Below are 23725 nucleotides of genomic sequence, written 5' to 3'. Positions count from 1 at the left end.
GTCAAGAACCATTTTTGACCCAACTGCCGATGTACTGAAGAACCATACCGTTCTACCCTAGAGGTGATCAAAGGGCGCTACTAATCCTTGTATAGTAGATAACACATACGAGAGATAATTTCGACCTCCGCAACTGTGACCTGGGTAGCCGAGCGGAAACAGGCATCTGTCACGATAGTTCGATAGTCTCAGGCAACCTTGGTCGCTTTTTCTTTCATATGTGTAATTTATTTTGGTTTTAATTTACCTATATAATTACATAGTAGTGTAACTACTTTAAAGTAGCACAGGTTAAAATATTTCCAATGCAACATAATTTAACTTGAGTCAATTAGAATCCATGGATGTACTGAAGGATTTGACCAAAAATATTAAATTGTATAATTTTTAAAGGCTGGTAACATTTTCTCGTGTTGTGTCATAAAATATGTTGCGTTCATAAAATAATATTAATTAAAATAAAGCTTAAGGCACACTCATCAATACGTCCGGACGTATCTTCTTAGTAGTTTGTGGTCCGGACATTCAAAAACATGCCATAGGTTAAATCTGAAAAATGTTTAAGTTGACGTCAAAAAAAGCAAACACCGTGTTCTTCCCGTTCTTCCATCCGATCGTCTGTCAGAAAAATCTAAAAAAAAAATAAAAAAATCTCCATTGTACTGATTAGTGATTTTCCTAGTTCACTACTGTAGTAATGTAATTATACTTAGTTTGTAATTATTCGTAGATAGTTTGATAGGTAATTTGTTAAAAATAATACTTCTATTCGTTATTCGTAGTTGCTATCGAAACTACAATGGATGATAACTCTTTGAGCGATGACGAGGTAAAGGAATCTCCTCTCAGTCCTGTTATGGGTGGAAAAAAGCTGAAACTTAACGACGGAAGTTCACAGGATAGCTCCAATGGATCAGGTGATTATCTAAACAATCATTTAAAACGCAACGTCAGTCGCAATGACACTATTAAGTTACGTATTTACGTTCCATAGCTTCGTCGAGTAAGGTCGTGAAGGAGGAAAATGTGGACAGTGGGGTGTCCGCAGATAAATCAGAGAGCACTAGCAGCGAGGAGCGAGCCCCCGAGCCTTTAGAAGGGCCCTCAAACGTGGTGGTTAACGCGGCGCCCTCGAGCAGCATCCATGGGATCGTTCTAAACATACGGCGCCCAAGGCTTGGGAGGTGTTATAGAAAAAGAAAAACCCCCGAAAGAGACTCCGACAGTGATAATTCAAGAGATTCTGATGATTTATCTACAGAAGAAAGCCCTCCTGTGTCAAGGAGGTTGTCTAACAATTCAGATGGAGAGAGTGTGGATTTGGAAAGATCCTTAGGCGCATTTTCGGAGGTGTCTAGAAGCCCGTAAGTTGTAACAGTATTAGCCTTTTTTATTTAGGAAGTTACTTTATGGCAGTGGTTCCTAAATTTCCAGTGCTGTAACCCCTTTGATTAACCGGGAACTTCATTTTACCCCTTCTCTACAATGTGTTTTTATTGATTTCCATTACCTTAAAAGGAAGGTTCTTTAGGTCATTTACAATTAATTTCTCTTAGAAACCGGTGTCTTAACTCTAACTCATATCCAGTTATTAAAAAAAATATTGGTTCAATAACTGTAGTATGCCCTTTATAACATCTTAATATGTATGGAGATTAGAGGTGAGGAGCGAAAGCTTTAAGTTTCAGAAGTGTAGATATAAAAGAAAAGATAGGTGGCGCTGCAATCGCAGTCACATAAAGGTTTGACAATCTCTTAGCCTTCTCGGTAGTGACCCCGCCTACGGAGCAAGAGGTCCCGGGTTCAAATCCTGATGAGGGCTTTTTTATTTTTTTCTACTAATATTTTTTTTCCTTAATTATTTTATTTTTTTAATATCAAAATATATTTTGTTTTGTTACAACTTTTCGAAATTTCATTCGCAAGACTTACAACATTGCCTAAGAATCCTAAGATGGGGCAAACAATGTAAAGGAGCTTAAGTTGACATTTGTATAAATAAAACAATAACTGAACACAATTAAAATACACAAAAAGAAAATTAAAATATAAAAAAAAATCTAAAACAAAAAGATTGCTGTCAAGTCGAACCTGAGAACATCTGCATACGAAGCCAGTGCACTACCACGGGACTACGTCTTTACTTGTTCAGTCCGACGAAATCAGCCTAGAGAAAAGAATGTGTAATGTCATGACATTACACATTGCTAATTTTTATATACGTGTTAGAAAATACTGTTAGGAATTGATAATCATAATTTCCTAACCATTTGCGCCGGCCGTAGCTTGAGAAATTAGCGCAAGTTAGAGAGACGTTCAAGCGTCTGGTAAAAGTTACGGCCTGCGGAAATGGTCTGGAAATCTACGAATACGAAGCTCACAAAAATCCTACTCAGAACACCCAGACAGCAACTGCGCAAAATAGTAGGATTAATGAGAGGACACGACACACTGAACAAACACCTCAATAACATAGGTATAACCGATAGCCCCATGTGCAGAGCGTGCATGGAAGCAGAAGAAACCACCAAACACTTTCTTCTAGAATGTAAACAGGTAGAAGTATATAGGAACAAGTACCTACAGTACCGGTCAAAAATTTAAGTTCACTCCTTGTTTTCAGTACAATAGGCTACTAGACTCGTATCGAATTTAGCACATCAAGTTATTGTTTTCTGTAGTATTTGACTTAAGAAATCAATATTTATAGCTTGCGGGCATTAAAAGTGCGTGATGACTGCGTATTTTTAATTAAAGATGTGTGTATGTTTTTTTTAAATTATGGACTCCGAAAACGGTGTTGGCCAATGGAGTGACGTCACATAATTCAGATCAACTATGGAAATTAGAGGTAGTAATCTGATCTCCATAGAAGCGACAAGAAGAAGCGGCAAGAATGATCAGCGACATGACATGTCATGTCGCTGATCATTGAGCAAGACATGCGCTCCAAGCGGAGAGATTTGTAACTGCAATTAGGTCTCAGTCGGTCATTTTTGCGACTGTTCTACTTCAACAGATTTTCCTCCTTACCTCTGTTCTCCCTGTTAATATGATTTGTTATGAAATGTGCTGTCGGACACTTGACACTAACTTTAATGTTATTCCTGTTTTATGGGTATCTTACTAATGTTGAGTTGATGAGTATTAATTTTGAGTTAAAAACTTGATATTCTTCTATTTACTCAAAAAAAAGACCAATGAAAAGATTTTAAAAACCCTACCTGAGTTGCAGAAGTTTAATTCATTTGTAAATAGGAGATGTGATTGATAATCGTTACATATACATACTGTGCCCACAGTTCCAGCCACAGCAACAACAGTTCTTCCAATGAGTCAAGTTATGGGCAGTCTAGCAATGAGCTAAATCTTATCAATTCTGACGACTCGGACAGTGACGATGGGCATATGTGGCAAAGAACTGCTGATATTGACCAAGAGGACAAGGCTAAGACCGACAGTGTTATGTCCAAGGCTAGGCCCAAGCATAGTTATTTTATATTGAAAGGTAAGAAAGTTAACCTAATTATACTTGTAACATTGTCTTGAGTTAGTACCAAAATTAAAATACTGTCTTGAGATCTGGCTTGCATTTTTACAGTAGGTATGATATTTAAATTTTATGATCTTGTATAAATTATCAGCAATGAAAAAACAACATGAACCAATCTTACCATAATAAATAATAATATTAATAACACAGTGTATACCACTTAGGTACACAAGTACATACCTACTTACCTTATTAACTTTTGCAGTTATTTAAATATTTACACCATACTTTATTTAAAATACTCTAGTAATTTGCAGTTTTGAAACCAATGTTAGTCTGACTAAACAACTTTTTATTTTATTTTATTTGCTCTGGTCATTTAAAAACATAATCTATTTTCAGAAATTCTAAATCGAGAAATGGGCCTAACACTGCCCAGTGGAAAAACAACTAAGGAGGATGTCATGTTCGAAAAGAGGTTCTACGGCTCTCTGCATGCTGTATATAGGTATCCTTAAATGACATATTTTGCATATAAATTGTACCAAGTATTCCAACCGAAATAAGTTTTTTGACAGTTGTACTAAATAAGTCAAATGAGATTGTTTTGGTGCCCTTTCATATTACTTTTCAACCTTTCGAGTTCTGCTGGCTCCCTGAGTAGGCTGCTTGAAAATTTATATGACACCTTAATTAATTTTTTCATCATTTAAAATTTAGTGTTGATTTTTTGACATAGGGTCCTGAAAGGTTAATGGAACAATAGTTATTTACTTATATAAGCTCACAGACAATCAATGAACATATGTATAAAATAGCAAAATGCTCTCATCTCAAAATGTTGCTGGAGGTATGCAATGACATGGCATGATGTTGGCAACAATCAATTTGCTGTGGGACTATAATGGACTAAGAGTCCAGAGCCGCCAGACCTTCCTCATTTTCTCAAGGATGAAACTTTGGGACAATGTAGAGTTCGTATTGACGTTTAATGTCTGCATATTACCTAGTTCGGCCCGTCAGCCATTTTTTGCTATAAGGTTTTTTTTTTAAAACACTAACTTTCCTTAAATTCTCAAGGCTGATTTTTTATATATGTAATAGAAAAGACTAAGGATTTGATAATCATCATTTCCAGACCATTAGTTAGTTAGTTAGTTAGTTTTGTTGGGCATTTTCCGCAAGTCGACAACTATTGTGCCTATTTTGCGTGAATTTGACGAGGTAGCACTACTCTAGCCACCCCAGCTCCTCTACAAATCCTAGCAGTGTTTTCAGGTTGCTAAATACCTCTTTTAGTGTGTTCGGCGTTCCTACAGTACCGGTCAAAAGTTTGAGTTCACCCTTTGATTTCGGTACAAATGAGTACTTTTGTACGATAATTATCTTCGGTTTGGTAGTCGAAATATGTTTTCAACTTATATTTATTGTTTTGTGGAGATTTGTTTTACTAGTTAGACACAATTCACGTACCTTTCTTTCACTAAAATCTAATAAACATGACGGCAAAATGCTAGTTATATTTATGGCCTTGCCTTTGCCACTAATTGAGACACATCTTTACACGAAACACAGTTTTAGCCAGATAATATAGGCCAAATAATTATTTAGCCTATAAGATTTGAGGGAAACAGATGTTAAAAAAATATAAATTGTTTACGAAACAAATTTTGACGTCTGAACTACAAAAAACTATCTCTCTAAAGCAGTCAATAGGCTACTTGACCCTTTTTCAAAGTATGTCTTATATTATTAATTACTGTCTAATTAAACGAAAAAAAAATAGTACCATATTTTATTACGACTTAAAAACCCGCAAAAAAATTATTTAAAGTTTACTTTTACGTGATCAGGCAAAAACAACATTAGCCATATTAATCTATAGAATATCTATGACATGACGTCAGTATATTTAGAAAAAATATTTCACATTGTCACACCCGTCAAGAACTATGAATTTTAATACAATAGAGGTTGCTTCTATGGAGATCAGATTACTACCTCTAATTTCCATAGTTGATCTGAATTATGTGACGTCACTCCATTGGCCAACACCGTTTTCGGAGTCCATAATTTAAAAAAAACATACACACATCTTTAATTAAAAATACGCAGTCATCACGCACTTTTAATGCCCGCAAGCTATAAATATTGATTTCTTAAGTCAAATACTACAGAAAACAACTTGATGTGCTAAATTCGATACGAGTCTAGTAGCCTATTGTACTGAAAACAAGGAGTGAACTTAAATTTTTGACCGGTACTGTAGGTACTTGTTCCTATATACTTCTACCTGTTTACATTCTAGAAGAAAGTGTTTGGTGGTTTCTTCTGCTTCCATGCACGCTCTGCACATGGGGCTATCGGTTATACCTATGTTATTGAGGTGTTTGTTCAGTGTGTCGTGTCCTCTCATTAATCCTACTATTTTGCGCAGTTGCTGTCTGGGTGTTCTGAGTAGGATTTTTGTGAGCTTCGTATTCGTAGATTTCCAGACCATTTCCGCAGGCCGTAACTTTTACCAGACGCTTGAACGTCTCTCTAACTTACGCTAATTTCTCAAGCTACGGCCGGCGCAAATGGTTAGGAAATTATGATTATCAATTCCTAACAGTATTTTCTAACACGTGTATAAAAATTAGCTTTTGAAATGTAAGGAAAGTAAGTGCATTTAAAAAAAAACCTCATGGCAAAAAAATGGCCGACAGGCCGAACTAGGTAATATGCAGACATTAAACGTCGATACGAACTCTACATTATCCCAAAGTTTCATCCTTGAGTTCCATGTGACACTGTTTGAGTTGCAGCCTGCAGGCGTCCATAGGTTACGGTGACCGCTTTACATCAGGCGGGCCGTATACTTGTTTGCCACCGACGTAGTAAAAAAAAAAAAAATGAGGAAGGTCTGGCGGCTCTGGGCTCTTAGTCCATAAGAGATTAGTGTAAGTAATATTTATGAATATTTGTTGTGATTACAGGCTGCAAAAGCTGCACCACCTCAACAAGCATAAAGGCTGTGTTAATTCTATAAATTTTCATCCTGAAGGTAAGATTTGTGTTTATACTTTAGAATTTTAGATGGTGTTAAATTTAAATCATTCTCAATCGGATATTTGATAGATAATTTTTATTTTCCAACAGCCATTACTTAGTCGTAAATGTCTACTGATATATTTGGTAGACTCATGACTCTCATGAGTCATGTGACTGTAGTCTATAGTTAGGTATAGCAAAATAATGGTTTGATCTTTTTAGAATCAATTTTCGTATGTTTAAGATATTATTTTTTATAAGACAAAATCTAACTCTTCAAAGCCACTCTTTTCGCCAAAGTTATAAATTAGACAAAATGTTCATGCAACCACGATACGAGCGCGTTCGGAAAAAAAATTGGGACAGCAACCCAATAATCATCTAGTATGTGACACTTGTTATATTAGTTTTATTAAACAGGACAACTACTAGCGTCGGGGTCGGACGACACTAACGTGGTGGTGTGGGACTGGGCGCGGCAGGCCGCGCTGCAGACCATCAAGACTGGACACAAGTCCAACGTCTTCCAGAGCAAGTTCCTGCACCTCAACGCTCGGAGCCAGCTCAACATCGTCACATGTGCCAGGGACGGTCAGGTACGCGATCGTAGAGAGTTATACCCCGTACCCCGGGCATACGGGGCAATTTAAACACAACTACTACTAGTCTCAGGTGTGTGGGAGTCCAACATCCAATAGTAAGAAAGATGGTGTTGCCATCTATATATTCAAATGGGGAACATATCAAAGTATTTTATGAAATATTTTTTTATTAATGATGAAGCCGAAGAAGTTTTTTTCTTTGGTGAATTATATTTTTTGCCGTTTATAACAATGGTTTTGGAACGAAACATTTTGTATTCAGTGAATACCTACAATATTAAGATGGCGCCTGTAATGTATGGGATATCGGTCCGACATCCGATATCGGATCGGATAATGTGAAATCGCACTAACAGTATAACTATTCAGAGTTCTGAAAACTTAAAATTAACATTATGTCTCCCCACAGGTCCGCCTCCTGCAATGCCCACCGAGCGGCGGCGCCACGGTGTCGCGGCGGCGTCTCGCGTCGCACTCGCGCGCCGCGCACAAGCTGCACGTGAGCGCGCACGCGCCGCACCTCGTCGTGTCGGGCGGCGAGGACGGCGTGGTCCTTCAGTGCGACGTGCGCGCCGAGCAGGCCAACAAGTACGTCTCTCTCGCTCACACCCGAGCCACATGTGTAGTAGGCTCGCGTCGCACTCGCGCGCCGCGCACAAGCTGCACGTGAGCGCGCACGCGCCGCACCTCGTCGTGTCGGGCGGCGAGGACGGCGTGGTCCTTCAGTGCGACGTGCGCGCCGAGCAGGCCAACAAGTACGTCTCTCTCGCTCACACCCGAGCCACATGTGTAGTAGGCTCGCGTCGCACTCGCGCGCCGCGCACAAGCTGCACGTGAGCGCGCACGCGCCGCACCTCGTCGTGTCGGGCGGCGAGGACGGCGTGGTCCTTCAGTGCGACGTGCGCGCCGAGCAGGCCAACAAGTACGTCTCTCTCGCTCACACCCGAGCCACATGTGTAGTAGGCTCGCGTCGCACTCGCGCGCCGCGCACAAGCTGCACGTGAGCGCGCACGCGCCGCACCTCGTCGTGTCGGGCGGCGAGGACGGCGTGGTCCTTCAGTGCGACGTGCGCGCCGAGCAGGCCAACAAGTACGTCTCTCTCGCTCACACCCGAGCCACATGTGTAGTAGGCTCGCGTCGCACTCGCGCGCCGCGCACAAGCTGCACGTGAGCGCGCACGCGCCGCACCTCGTCGTGTCGGGCGGCGAGGACGGCGTGGTCCTTCAGTGCGACGTGCGCGCCGAGCAGGCCAACAAGTACGTCTCTCTCGCTCACACCCGAGCCACATGTGTAGTAGGCTCGCGTCGCACTCGCGCGCCGCGCACAAGCTGCACGTGAGCGCGCACGCGCCGCACCTCGTCGTGTCGGGCGGCGAGGACGGCGTGGTCCTTCAGTGCGACGTGCGCGCCGAGCAGGCCAACAAGTACGTCTCTCTCGCTCACACCCGAGCCACATGTGTAGTAGGCTCGCGTCGCACTCGCGCGCCGCGCACAAGCTGCACGTGAGCGCGCACGCGCCGCACCTCGTCGTGTCGGGCGGCGAGGACGGCGTGGTCCTTCAGTGCGACGTGCGCGCCGAGCAGGCCAACAAGTACGTCTCTCTCGCTCACACCCGAGCCACATGTGTAGTAGGCTCGCGTCGCACTCGCGCGCCGCGCACAAGCTGCACGTGAGCGCGCACGCGCCGCACCTCGTCGTGTCGGGCGGCGAGGACGGCGTGGTCCTTCAGTGCGACGTGCGCGCCGAGCAGGCCAACAAGTACGTCTCTCTCGCTCACACCCGAGCCACATGTGTAGTAGGCTCGCGTCGCACTCGCGCGCCGCGCACAAGCTGCACGTGAGCGCGCACGCGCCGCACCTCGTCGTGTCGGGCGGCGAGGACGGCGTGGTCCTTCAAGTACGTCTCTCTCGCTCACACAATTATTATTTAGGAATTATTTCGCATATATTCGACAAATATTTACTGAATGGACAAAACACAAGTGCATTAGGACATTGACGTGCACGTATCAGCTTTAAGCTGCCTGTGCATTAACAAATAATAATAATATTTTCTTCACAAAGTGTGCTATAAACATTGATTCTAAGAGATTTAATCTGAGTTTTCACTCCAGTTTGCTGCTGTCGTGAATTAACATCTTCGTTTTTAACATTTTACGTCCCTCCCGATCGAGCTATAAAAGAGATTAACAAGAGTAATTTATTAATTTATATAATGTAATTTTTACAGGCTGTTCCATGTGAAAGAGTCCGGCTCGTCGATTCCCCTCTACAGTGTGTCAGGACACCCCCTGGAGCCCCACCTGCTGTGCGTAGCGGGCCGGGACCGCTTCGTCAGAGTATATGATACGAGGCACGCCGCGCGAGCGAGGGACCTCTACTGCCCTAACTCCTTCCAAGACCACGAGGTGAGTGCCTACTGCTATAGAGATAAGCTAGTGCTGTGATATTAGAGTAACCGGTATACAGTGTCTTGACACTGGAGCCCCGCTTCCTGTGCGTAGCGGGCCGGGACCGCTTCGTTAGGGTGTACGACACGAGGCACGCCGCGCGAGCGAGAGATCTCTACTGCCCTAACTCCTTCCAAGACCACGAGGTGAGTGCTTACTGCTATAGAGATAAGCTAGTGCTGTGATATTAGAGTAACCGGTATACAGTGTCTGGACACTCTGGAGCACCGCTTCCTATGCGTAGTGGACTGGGACCGCTTCCTCAGGGTGTACGACACGAGGCACGCCGCGCGAGCGAGAGATCTCTACTGCCCTAACTCCTTCCAAGACCACGAGGTGAGTGCCTACTGCTATAGAGATAAGCTAGTGCTGTGATATTAGAGTAACCGGTATACAGTGTCTGGACACTCTGGAGCACCGCTTCCTATGCGTAGTGGACTGGGACCGCTTCCTCAGGGTGTACGACACGAGGCACGCCGCGCGAGCGAGAGATCTCTACTGCCCTAACTCCTTCCAAGACCACGAGGTGAGTGCCTACTGCTATAGAGATAAGCTAGTGCTGTGATATTAGAGTAACCGGTATACAGTGTCTGGACACTGGAGCCCCGCTTCCTATGCGTAGCGGACTGGGACCGCTTCCTCAGGGTGTACGACACGAGGCACGCCGCGCGAGCGAGAGATCTCTACTGCCCTAACTCCTTCCAAGACCACGAGGTGAGTGCCTACTGCTATAGAGATAAGCTAGTGCTGTGATATTAGAGTAACCGGTATACAGTGTCTGGACACTGGAGCCCCGCTTCCTGTGCGTAGCGGGCCGGGACCGCTTCGTCAGGGTGTACGACACGAGGCACGCCGCGCGAGCGAGAGATCTCTACTGCCCTAACTCCTTCCAAGACCACGAGGTGAGTGCCTACTGCTATAGAGATAAGCTAGTGCTGTGATATTAGAGTAACCGGTATACAGTGTCTGGACACTCTGGAGCACCGCTTCCTATGCGTAGCGGGCCGGGACCGCTTCGTCAGGGTGTACGACACGAGGCACGCCGCGCGAGCGAGAGATCTCTACTGTCCTAACTCCTTCCAATACCACGAGGTGAGTGCCTACTGCTATAGAGATAAGCTAGTGCTGTGATATTAGAGTAACCGGTATACAGTGTCTGGACACTGGAGCCCCGCTTCCTGTGCGTAGCGGGCCGGGACCGCTTCGTCAGGGTGTACGACACGAGGCACGCCGCGCGAGCGAGAGATCTCTACTGCCCTAACTCCTTCCAAGACCACGAGGTGAGTGCTTACTGTTATAGAGATAAGCTAGTGCTGTGATATTAGAGTAACCGGTATACAGTGTCTGGACACTGGAGCCCCGCTTCCTGTGCGTAGCGGGCCGGGACCGCTTCGTCAGGGTGTACGACACGAGGCACGCCGCGCGAGCGAGGGACCTTCACTGCGTTTTCACATTATGCGATCCGATATCGGATGTCGGACCGATATCTCATACATTACAGGCGCCATCTTGGATTTTTTCCATTGAAATCCGACATCCGACATATTAGGATCGGTTAATGTGAAAACGGTCTTACTGTCCTAATTCCTTCCAAGACCATGAGGTGAGTGCCTAATGCTATAGAGATCATCTAGTGTGGTAGGAATGTTAGGTAAGGTTAAGGTTCCGTTATACAGCTAGCCAGGACACCCCCTGGCTGGGACAGTTTTGTCAATAATATCAAATGAATAGTAAATTATAATTGATTGATTTAATGAATTGCATAATACTATATATAACAGTATAACCGACAAAATTACCTCATTTAAGTTTAACCCCTCGTACGCTGCCTATCATTTTGAATCACTGAAGAAGTAAACTTAAATTACACATTACATTTAAAACAATATATTCAAATTCACAAATTATTCGAGGGATTGGGTGTGTGCAGCAGTGACGGCAAATTACAAATTGAATATCTTCATATCTTCGGGCATCGTTCTCTTGTTTTGTTCTTCTAAATACCTGCGCATCGTTTCCTGAAACATTAATAATGTTTTATTACCGTAATAAAGTAGATATGACACTCGGGAATAGAAGTATCTGACCCGGACCGGGTTACATTCTGGAGGCCTATAAACTATTGTCATCTTTTTAATTGTCAGAGCATTATTTGTGAGTGTGTTTAGTAAAACGTCCCACTTTGTCGGTTACCATTAAGGCGAGATTTACTTGTATCTTTATATGAATAAACTGACAAAGCGGCTTTATAGCAATCGACAAAGTGGGACGTTTTCCTGTGCACACTCACATTTACATAACATTGTATACATTGTTATAACATTGTACGGCCAGTGCAACCTGGCCGAAACGTTGGGAAAAAATGTAAAAATAATGTTAATTAATCGCGTTCGACCTGTGTGTGACTTTAAATATGTTTTTTATTTTCATACAATTTTAAGTCATAAACTTGCTGAGCATAATTGTCTTTAGTTCGATGTATTACTATGGATAGTATTAATATTGTATACAAAAATGAAGTCCCATATTTATAGATACTGTGTTAAGGCGCGAATTTAATGTATAATAAAAGTATAGTAACACAAATCTCATGTGACAGAGTCCAGTTAGGTGCGACGACGAGCGAAGCGAGGTGGAGCGTGTTAGGTTGACCGTGAGCAAACCGGAAATTACTTTTTAATGTAATAAAAAGCAAACAGATAAATAACACCGTCTTTCTCTCAAATTTACTTTTCAGGGACTATGGAAAAGAAGGTTATTTATTCTTTGAGATCTTCATATGTTTCATTTATAATTGTGTTAAGATGCGAATTTAATTTAATAATAAATATAGTAAAACAAATCTCATGTGAGCAAACCGAAAACAACTTTTTATTGTAATAAAAAGCAAATAGAAAAATAAAACCGTACTTTTTAGAGACTGATGTTTCAAGGAGAGTTAGTGAACTATTATGGTTGATAATAAATATGCTAGAAATCGTTATACATAAAATAATTATCATGAGATGAGATTGTTAAAGAGAAATAAATCATGTGATTATCGTGACCGTTAGGAAACTAACAAGTTGTTAATTATTACGTTTGCAAACAAAAACTACAACAATGTAATGTTTTTGCAGTAAAAAAACGAATCATCACTTACCTCTGCCGTTTTGCTGTCCGAATATGTCAAATATTCTACTTTAGCTGCGGCTTTTCGTGACATTTTCTTACTCTCGACTTAATTTCAATAGGGCAGTTTTGACAAAACTTCACTAAATGCTGCGCAAACTGAATAACATTTTTGACCGTGTACACTTTACCACAAAATAAACAATTGTACTGTATTTGCACATTTTCATTAAATTGTTTAAAATATTCTGAGACTTTGCTTTGTGATCTCATAATTACAGTTTCAATAACTTACTGCCTTTCACTTCAACATCAAATTTAAATATGACTTGTAGGCATACTTTCCCTTCTATAACTACCTGATCAAGCATAAGGGTCATTACTTAATTAGCCAATTCTTAAAAATACCATTTAAATACCATAATAGTTTCTGTTTCTACCTGCTAAAATACCATTGTCGACTTCACATTGTTATATTATCAACACGCCAAATTAACGACTGAAGTCTTAAAACTTCTCTTTCACACTTGCATAGTCGTAATATGAGTAAAAGAGATATATAATAGATGATTTTAGTCGTCTGTATAGTCTGCCGATATAATAACAACTACTTGATAATTCGTAAACCTTATTGCAATGGACTAAGGTCCACCGATGTCGTCAGTCCAAAGTGTTATTGTAATAGAACAATACACATCTAACTGATAAGTTTAATGTGCCGTTAGATAGGTTTAAGGTATTAGGGAAGATCAATTCTTGGTCCGTTATAAAGCAAAAACTATAACTATGTCAAAACATGATCCGGATAATCGAATATAATAAGTATTTTTAGAATTTGTAGTTGGTTCCATTTTCGGACGAGACAAGCAACCGATACGAGGATAAGTGTCTCTGGCCTTTTTACTCATTGTCACAGTCAATTTTGCGAGTTCATTCTATTGCTACTTGCTACTCACGATTAGCAAGCGATTAGTGGTAAACTTATGAACTCTCAATAAACACTGATCATTGCTTGAGCTGGCCAAATGGCACGCAACCACTTATCTGACTTATCCGCATTGACCTTAGGTACTTTTCATAGTTTCCAGTCAGGGCCCATTACATTTTTCCACACTGTATAAAGTATTCACAGAAATATGAGAGTTAATCAAAGTGCTTAATGATTAATGAATCAACAACTATTAATAATAATGACATGTATGTTTGCACTTCAGCGCGGTCCGCGTTATCATATAAACGTAGCTGGCGGGCACCCGTGTAACCTTTGATTATGGTATCATAAATCCGTATGAAACATAGAAAAACCATACCTACTATTTTTTTATTAGCACACTCAACGAAGCCTATCTCATCGGAAATAATTCGTGTATAAGCGAATTTTGGTATAATTGTAGGGAATGGTGTCTTAATCCACATACTCAAAGTACTCGGGGGTGGAGTGGAGATAACGGGTGGAGGGGGGTGTAAAGGTCCCTTTTTTAGTTTTTCGTGAATACCTCTTAAACTGTGCCACGTAGCAAAAAATGTTCTAAGACACAAGTAATCTTCAGAAAATTCTCTACAAAAAAAGTATGTACACTTTTTATCTTATACAGTTATTATACAGTCGCCACGCCATCAAATATAATCGGAACGACGGAGCGACTTAGATATTCACAATTGTGAATATCTGTTCCTAAAAAAGATTCGAAATCCTTGTATAATAATGACTTTATGTGGATATATTTGTTAACAGACAGACGGCAAGAAGAAGTTCAAATACAACATGATGCATCTGACATGCGCGATTTACAACCACGACGGCAGCGAAATACTCGGCTCCTATAACGACGAAGACATCTACCTTTTCGACAGCATACGAGATGTGTACGATAAGTAAGTGAATTTATGATGTCTGAGGTTTTTGTTGTATTTTTTGTATGTGTTTTTGTTAATAAATGTTTATAAATGTTTGCTATATTCGATAAGTGAGTATCATAATAATAATATTGAGAAGTGATTGTGACAGTGCGACTTATTTTGTAGCCGCCACCCGTCGAATGCGACGTGGCGTGTAGGAAGGATTTCAAACTTTTCAAAGGCAAAAATCAAAGATGACGGCGTAAATATATGAGATATCGGTCCTACATCCGATATCGGATCGGATAATGTGAAAACGCACTAACGGTGAACCACCACGATTTCCTTTAGTATCATTTCGTAACTAAAAATTGGTAACCAGCTTCAGAAGGGGAAAAAATCACAATTCGTAACTAGTTTCAAATTGGGACTTTCCCATTGCCAATTTGTAACCACGTTTGGTAATAAATAACCGGCTTCGAAACGGGAAAAAGAATCCCGTGTTGTAACTGGTTACAAAATGAGATTAAATCATTACCGATTCGTAGCCATGGTTGGTAACCAGCTTTCAAACGGGAAAAAATATCCCGTATTGTAACTGGTTAAAAATGGGATTTTTTGCCGTCATGAATAATTGATTTATTGGAATATTGCTGACATTGAGTAATTTTTCAGGGTTCCGTAGTCAACTAGGTTGATTAGGAACTATTATAGTTTCGCTATGTCCATCTGTCCGTATGTACACCGTCCTAGCTTCGATTTTGTAGAAACTCCGATCGACAACTCAAGCCTAATACGTAACCAGCTCCAAACAGGGAATTTTGTATTCCCGTTCTGTAGCCAGTTACAAAACTTAGTTACCAAACTGTACCACTTTGTCTCAATACGTAACCGGCTACAAACCGGGAATCTTGATTCCCATTTTGTAGCCAGTTACAAAACCTAGTTACCAAATGGGACTACTCTGGTCCAACACGTACCGGGAATCTTGATTCCCATTTTGTAGCCGGTTACGAAATTTTGGCTACCACACTACTACGACCCATGCTAAACCCACGATTTTTTAGTGTAGATATAAAAACTCGTTTCTTTTACACATGACCTCCAAATAACAAGCGGCCGTCGATTTTCCAGAGACAACCCCAACAAAGAAACCAACGGCTACACGCACAAGTACAGCGGGCACCGCAACAGCGCGACCTTTAAGGGCGTCGCGTTCTTCGGTCCCAAGAGCCAGTACGTGGTGTCGGGGTCGGACTGCAGCCATATCTACATCTGGGAGAAGGAGAGCGAGGCCATCGTGCAGTGGATGGAGGGAGACGTCGGCGGCGTGGTAAGGATCGGTTCCCTTATGACCAAAGTCTTCAAGACAAGTTAAACACAGTGGCTACCGGATTAACGCGACCTTCAAGGGAGTTGCGTTTTTCGGTCCCAACAGCCAGTACGTGGTGTCGGGGTCGGACTGCAGCCATATTTAAATCTGGGAAGAGAGCGAGGCCATCGTGCAATGGATGGAGGGCGACGTCGGTAGCGTGGTAAGTGATCTCTGACCACCAAAGACAACTGACGCTCGCTTCTTCAACACAATATAAGCTCTTTTAAAAATATACTCCTCCGCCCGTAATAGACCGCCTGTTGTCTGCCTCTATTTATAATCATTTGTTTTGTCTCCGCTGTATCTTTTTTCTGTATCTCTTGCTGAGGTGTGCCAATAAAGAGTATTCTATCTATCTATTCTATCTATATGACTTCAACACAAAAAGGTACTTTTGCTTCAAGTGCAATAAGGACGTTTCCAACATTGAATACTAGGTATGTGTGTAAAAGTCTAATGTCGAACTTACACAAATTCCAGGTGAACTGCATAGAAACTCACCCGCGTAGCCCCGTGCTGGCCAGCAGCGGACTGGATAAAGACGTGAAGATCTGGATCCCGTCCAGCCAGGAGGACCCCAGCTACAAGGGCCTGGAGAAGGTAACCAATAGACATAAGTAGTTGAATGAAAGATTCAAATGAATAACTTCAATTGATGTACCTCGTTTTTTACTTCAGCAGTTCAATTTTACTATCTATTAATTTTACTTGCTCTTAAACTCAGAAAGTGACTTGGACGCCACGCTTTAAACTTCAATTCATAGAAATTTATTTGAGTCATTATTATTCAAACGACATGAAGTTTATGCTTAAAATGTAGCCCTTAAGATGACATTACCCAAATTTATTTATCTTTTCCTTTCATATCGCTCACATAGGTACTAACCAGTTTTTATTGTTCTAAATCGGTTGATTTAACGAAAATTTTATTGAAGTATTGCCCTGACCACCGGTTCAAAATAACGGTTTTTCGAACGATAACGGTACGGCCCTATCTACTTCTCAAAACGACCCTCGATTCGGGATAATATGATCGTAATTTATAATTTTATATTACAGATAGTCCGCGAAAACAGTACTACCCAGAGGAGTCCGCTGTTCAGTGATTTTTTACCTACACTCTATAACGCGTGGCGCGGCGAGAACCGCCTCTTCACCGACGAGGACCGCGCGCCGCCCTACGGCGGCAACATCGAGTTCGACGGCAACGTCTGCACCGCCTTCTAGTGCACGGGCTGCTCGGCCTCGCCAGATATCTCGGCAACGTCGCCTTAGCCCGATACTCCATTATCATATGTTTATCATACAAATATGATCATAGGTCTGTAGCCCATTTTCTCCAATGTGAAGAAAGAGGACGGCATGTTGCCTATGGTCATATTTCTATGACAAACATATGATAGTGGACTATCAGCCTTACATAACACACTGTCTCTGTGTGCGTACAGCGCGCGAATTTAATTGGCATGTATTGCTTAGTCGCTATGGAGGGATTCAAACTGAACCGTTTCGCTAACTGTACGGAGTGATGATCGTTTGTGAGAGATGATATCTGTAGTTGGATAGCCGTTCAGTAGCCCATTCAATATTAGCATTATGTTAATTATATTAAACTATCATTTGTTATGATTATAATTGACGAAGGTCGGTCTAAAAATGTTAAAGATTCTGTTACGTATATAAGTTATACATGTTCATTTGTTAGAGTATTGTTTGCGTTATTTTTTAATGGTCACATTGCTTAAAGCGTCATTAACCTGACGTCATGGTTTAATACCATGTATGATTAAAATATGTAATTTTCAATATTATTTTTGCTGTTCATCGTCATATAGGTACTAAGAAATATGTATATTTGTACATTATTTATTATCGGGGTCGATTAAATTATATTTGATTGGACTATAAGGTCTATAAGGTAACCACCGTCTGATTCACAATTCGTTACACCTTTGGAATAAACTACCGATGTAGTCTACCAAGTACGTATACTATAAACGATTTTGTATTTAGTTCACCGGATGATATTGGCCTGTCAGTAAAAAGCAAAAAGTATCAGCACCGCATAAATGACAATTCGTTATTGTCCGACGAAGTGTTAGTCAGTCGTCCCCTTTAGGATATCTGAAGCTGTCGTGTGATATCAGCCGATTTGTTCTGCCAAGCAACTGCTTGGAGCTCCATGTAAATAATAAACTCTACTTAGGATAGATCCTATGTACACTTGAAGAAGGAACGTGATGAGAGGCTTCGAAAGTTCGAAACACTTTAACGAGTCACTATAAACAAACTGTACATAGTTGAAAGTTAACCCGTGGTACGCGTGTGTTTATACTGTACATACTTGTTTGTATATGTGTTTGGTCACTAATCCGGGCGGTGTACAGTCAGCTGCAGAGAAAAGTAGACCCCCTTGCATACAAATTTGTATGCAGGGGCGTCCACTTTTCTCTGCAGCTGACTGTACGAGCAAGACACCGATATAGTTACTAGTTAGTTGTGTCCTGATTGCATGACGGAGCAGCGCGTGGATATTCAATTGTTCATCCAATATAATTAAAACCGTCAAACTTGTTCATGATTTTTATGCGTACTTCAAAAGTTTCAAAACGTATGTTACATGAGACAAGCTGAGGGTTAGGAGAGGGATAATTAATTATGATATTATGTAACTATAACATAAATTCATTTTCAGAAACGGGATATAGCAATTCAAGGGTCTAAACACTTCCGCGACTCTTTAGAGAGTGATCTATGTATTACAACACGACCAAAACGACCTTGAGGTCTTAAATTTAAAATTGAATAGAGATGGTTATTGCTATTAACGAATTTAATGTCTACTTTTTCTACCGAGTGATCCTTATTGGAGTCTGGAGAGAATTTTGCTACTCGTATGATCTGACACGAGCATAAAAACGTGTTCAGATATTTTTGTTCGTGTAGATGTAACTGTATTCGACTGTACAGAATACTTCAATAATCCAACGGACATCAATTTTCCTCATCATCTTCCTACGTTAACCCGGTTTTGTGCCGCGGCTCCAGATGGAAAGTCGCATTCTCTTACCGCTGAAGTGCTTTTATTATCGGTACAATGCCAATATCGTGAAAAAATATGGCTGTTTCATACATTCCTGCTGATGCCTAGCAATATTTAAATTTTCAACACCGTGTCGAACCCTGGGTGCCGCTGAGTTTTATGGAATGGATTATGCGATTATGGATTTCGCGATTTTGGGATTGATACCATATCAATAGATATTCAAAATGTCTCATCGCGAAATATGGCGGGTTGTAAAAATTTCACCATATAAAAGTGGCAGGATTCCGAACTCGAGGCTCTAAGTCTGAACTGAACCATAGGTTTTGATGACACTAAGATTGCGGTGTTTGGCAGGTGTGTTACGCGGCCTACAAACGAAACAACATAGCATCGGCTTTGGTGAGCGACGGGGATTAAGGGCGCAGCTATCTTAAATCGTGTGATACTATACAGCACGACCACGGATGATTTTACTAATTCTGTTGCGGTACAAATTCACGAAAAAAAATGTACTTTTTTGTACTTACGTTTAATAAAATGTACCTTTATGGTTTCGGAGTTTCGTCATAGGGGCCGTGGTCGTGCTAGGTAGGTACTCCCTGGCACGACCACACTATATTTAAAGATTTTTTAAATTTCTGTTGTGGTACAAATTCACGAAAAAAAATGTACTTTTTTGTACTTACCTTTTTTTTTAAAAAACCCGCATGGTTTCGGAGTTTCGACATGGGTTGTGGTCGTGCTAGGTTAGGTACTACCTGGCACGACCACTAAGTTTTTGAAGTAATTTACAAAGTACAATTTCTAAACATTTGTTTAACATTCATTTGACCATCAAATTAAACATAAATATAGTGTGGTCGTGCCAGGAAGTACTTATCTAGCACGACCACAACCCATGACAAAACTCCGAAAACATGCGGGTATTTTTTTAAAAAGGTAAGTTTCGTGAATTTGTACTGCAACAGAAATTTAAAAACTCATTAAATATAGTTTGGTCGTGCCAGGGAGTACCTACCTATAGCACGACCACGGCCCCTATGTCGAAACTCCAAAACCATAAAGGTACATTTTTTTTAAACGTAGGTACAAAAAGAGTACATTTTTTTGTGAATTTGTACCGCAACAGAATTAATAAAATCATCCGTGGTCGTGCTGTATAGTATCACACCTTAAATCGTTCCAATCCAAAGTATAGCTGGATCCCTCTAGGTTATTGTGATATGTAATTGATAGGTTTGTAGAACGATTTATTGTAAATTTCCTTCTGAAAGTGTCATGACAAGTGTTCGTGTGTAAATCCCCTTATTTATACTAGATAATTGCAATAAAATTAAACAAATTGTTTGATTACTCGTGTTTTTTTGAAAATTTGTTCATGATTGTCGACTATCTTCGCTGTAAGCCGCTCGCAACAAAAAATCGAAGTCCGAGTTGGACTTGCCCACCAAAGGTTCCGTACAATCTTATTATTAACCTATAATAATAAGATTGTACGGTTGTTTATCATCCATAGAACATTTTAAATTCGCGCCTTTTGAGTGACAAACTTGTTTCGGCGGTTATAAATGAAATTTAACTGTTAGTTTCTCCAGTAGGAAAGATAAAAAGAAACTTTACACACTCTGGGAGATCCACTCGTAATAAAAAAAACGTGCAATTCAATTTTTAGGAGCACAAGTGAAGTACAACCCTTCACGCTTACTTTTTGGGTTCAGGCTACGTTGCCAAATGCACAAACGCTCACGATAATATCTGTTTCGTAGCTATCTATTTCTATCGCTCTTGCGTATTGGCGTGACAGAGCCAGACTGCATTTCTTGTCGGCGTCTGGCGTCGACGATTGCCATTCGGCTACGCCGGCTCTACACTCTGAAGAAAAACTGAACCCTTATGACGAAAGAGAACGACCCTGACGAAATTGCTTTTTGGTACAAACGTCCTCATTTTCCTCCCTTCATTCGTAATATACGTTATTGAAAATATTTTGATATTACATTTGTCCCTACGTTGATCTTTTATATAATGATAATGTTATTTCCGAATTATTATTATAACAGTTAGTATGAAAATAATTGAACGAGAACCTTTCCACCAAAATTTCGCTTCTATTTTGTACAATAATCAAAACATAGGAAAATGTTAAACATTGGGGCATAGTGACAGCTCTGGTTTATATGTAGAAATCTTTAATGTATGTATATTATTTTTCACACTAAGAAATGATGGTTTAGAACTTTAGATACTTATTAGAGCCTGATAAAAAAGAATAGAAAATAATAAGGGTGCCACCGTCTATGTAAACCTTTTTGCATGTGGCGACTATTGAGTCACTTTTGTTGAGAAAAGTAAGTGTTGCTATGTTTAAAAAAAATACATGAGCAGCTGTTAAGGGCGTACTTTGCTGCGAGAAACCAGTGAGCAAAATAGCTATTTACTCACTGAAAATAACTATACAGAGACACATACCTTGGAACCCGGATCCAATTTGTTCGTAATAAATTGCTTTACTTTCCGTATACGCATTAGGTACATTTTTTCTTGTTTGCCCTGCTGAAGCGAAAAGTTGTATGTGCGACACGAAAGTTATTTACATTTCGTGACTTTTGAGTCCCTCACTACGCTCAAGATTCTAAATTAGAACCACTCGCTGCGCCCGCGATTCTATTATAGATTCTTTCACTTCTTCGGGACTTAAATTTGTCACTCTATGCAAATATCAACTTTGCTCTCCTGTTGCACAAATAACTATAGTTCCATTTCTACTCCTATTTACCAGGCCGTACTCATTTTTTTAGATTCTTCATTCCAGCTTGTCCCATCTTAGCCTTACCAAGGAACCAACCCCTTTTACTATAGAACCAATCTCTTAACGAAATGCTTACACCTTAGTCAAAATATGTGGCTTGGCCTAACTCGTGTCTATTTAAAACACTCCCTTCGGTCGTGTTTTAATTTATCGCCACTCGTTTCGAACTTCCTTTTTTACGCACTTGTATCCTAGGGGTCACTTTTGGGGTGAAGTTTGGGAAGAAAAGTGAAAATGAAAAATTAAAAGTTTTTTGGGTTATGTTGTGTTAAGTACATTATATCAAATGAGACGAGATAGCCCTTAACCTATAGATGACAGGAAAATTATTAGAACTCTACAGTCAAGCGTAAATCGGACTTAATACGTTACGAATTTCACTAACTGCCACTGCAAGGTGTTACCAAATCTCTTGAAATTGTGTAGGTAAGCGCGTTTGAAAATTACATTTATAAATTAACTTTTACATATAAAAAGTATCGTTTTTTTTAAATTGTTCAAAATATCGATAATTTGCACAATGGTCTTAAGCGCTTTCAGAAGTGTAAGGCATTTAAGACCATTTGTGGGTGTTAGCAGTAATGACTGAACGAAAGAAATATATTTTATTTTATTGTACGGAACCCTTGAAACGTGAATTTAACTCGCACTTGGCCGGTTTATGAAGATAGAGTTGGAAGCGGCGCTCCATAAGATCTGATAACTTTTTGATTCGAGATGGTTTCGTCTTGGCAATATTTAACATGAAAATGTTTTTGATGGGATCGATAATATCAATACAGAGAGAAAAATGGGGACTACGTTTGTATGAAAAGATAATAGGTCGGTAACGCGCATGTGACACCCCTTGAGTTGCAGGCGTCCATAGGTTACGGTGACCACTTTCCATCAGGCCGATCGTATGCTTGTTTGCCACCGACGTGGTATTCAAAAAAAATTGCCATTATCATGGCGTATAGTATAATATTACAAGAGCAGAATTATTTTCTACTAGCAAAAAGTGGGTTAGGGTAAGGCCGTTTTCACATTATCCGATCCGATATCGGGTGTCGGACCGACATCCTACACCCGATAAACGCTTCCCGATAGTGTCGGATGTCGGTCCGATAAAACGCATTGTTCCAAATCAATCAAGTATGATTTTGTATCAAATAATATTTTTAAAAAGTTTTATATTAATAATTATAAGCACTATATTTCAAATATTTTATTGTAAAATTAAAATTAACGAGCATAAAAATACTCAAGTGTGTGCAGGTAAAATAAATAATTTTACATTTAACTATATCTACTAAAACATGAAAAAATTAGTATCCGCAATTCGGACCGATGAATTACAATCTTTTTTTTCAACAGAAATTCATCATTAACCCCTCAGGTGGCAGAGCTACAAGTTGCACAGGGGAGAAGTGGCGCGGTCATTTTATAAAACATTCCGTTAAGTGGCAGGCGCCGGGAGCCGGACTCTGGGAAAAACAAGCTGTTAAGTGGCAGGGACCGGCTCCCGGACCCCGTGCGACGATATACCTAAATATATAAATAAAACCGTCTAAAACTATATCTAGCTTCCTCATACTTGCACGAACCATTCGTCACTAAACAAGGACGGCATTCAGTAAAGGTTCAACACCTTCAACTTCAAAACAACTTGAAATATGACCCAATTTGATTGGACCATCCGCCTGCCATGTTTGAGACACGTATTTAAAAACCGTCTTTTTCGCAAAAATTGTACTGTAATATATTAAAAAAAGAGATATAAGTGTAAATAAATGTATATTTAAGTCCCTGAATTACTTTTTTCTCCAATTTACTGTTTTTTTGCCTAGATAAAGTTACTTTAATAAATGGAAGTGGAAAATGTAGCCATCTGATATTTGATCGAGTCTAGCAAAATTCACATAAATGGAATGTATTTTTTTCTATGGAATGATTTTAGCCGTTTCATAATGAATCCAGTGATATATGG

At 40.4% G+C, this 23725-nt stretch overlaps 1 protein-coding gene and 1 long non-coding RNA gene across 2 annotated transcripts; one reads left to right on the top strand and one right to left on the bottom strand.

Annotated features, from left to right (window-relative positions):
- The first annotated feature begins 574 nt into the window (after positions 1 to 574).
- Positions 575 to 17803, top strand: LOC125226258 (DDB1- and CUL4-associated factor 8). Its single transcript, XM_048130188.1, has 13 exons — positions 575 to 699; positions 783 to 917; positions 995 to 1364; positions 3303 to 3508; positions 3896 to 4001; positions 6472 to 6539; positions 6947 to 7122; positions 7538 to 7716; positions 9357 to 9534; positions 14423 to 14562; positions 15661 to 15859; positions 16382 to 16501; positions 16961 to 17803. Exons 2-13 carry the CDS (start codon positions 800 to 802, stop codon positions 17126 to 17128), a joined length of 2028 nt encoding a protein of 675 aa, XP_047986145.1. The 5' UTR covers positions 575 to 699; positions 783 to 799; the 3' UTR covers positions 17129 to 17803.
- On the bottom strand, positions 17231 to 22698 carry LOC125226267. The gene is made up of 2 exons (XR_007177061.1): positions 20119 to 22698; positions 17231 to 19376 (listed from the first exon to the last, which is right to left on the bottom strand). It is a non-coding gene; the product is annotated as an uncharacterized LOC125226267 (long non-coding RNA).
- Positions 22699 to 23725: the final 1027 nt, after the last annotated feature.

The sequence above is a fragment of the Leguminivora glycinivorella genome, chromosome 1, assembly GCF_023078275.1.
Source record: "Leguminivora glycinivorella isolate SPB_JAAS2020 chromosome 1, LegGlyc_1.1, whole genome shotgun sequence".
In the NCBI taxonomy this organism is placed as follows: domain Eukaryota; kingdom Metazoa; phylum Arthropoda; class Insecta; order Lepidoptera; family Tortricidae; genus Leguminivora; species Leguminivora glycinivorella.
This window is presented reverse-complemented; position numbering and strand designations above follow the sequence as displayed.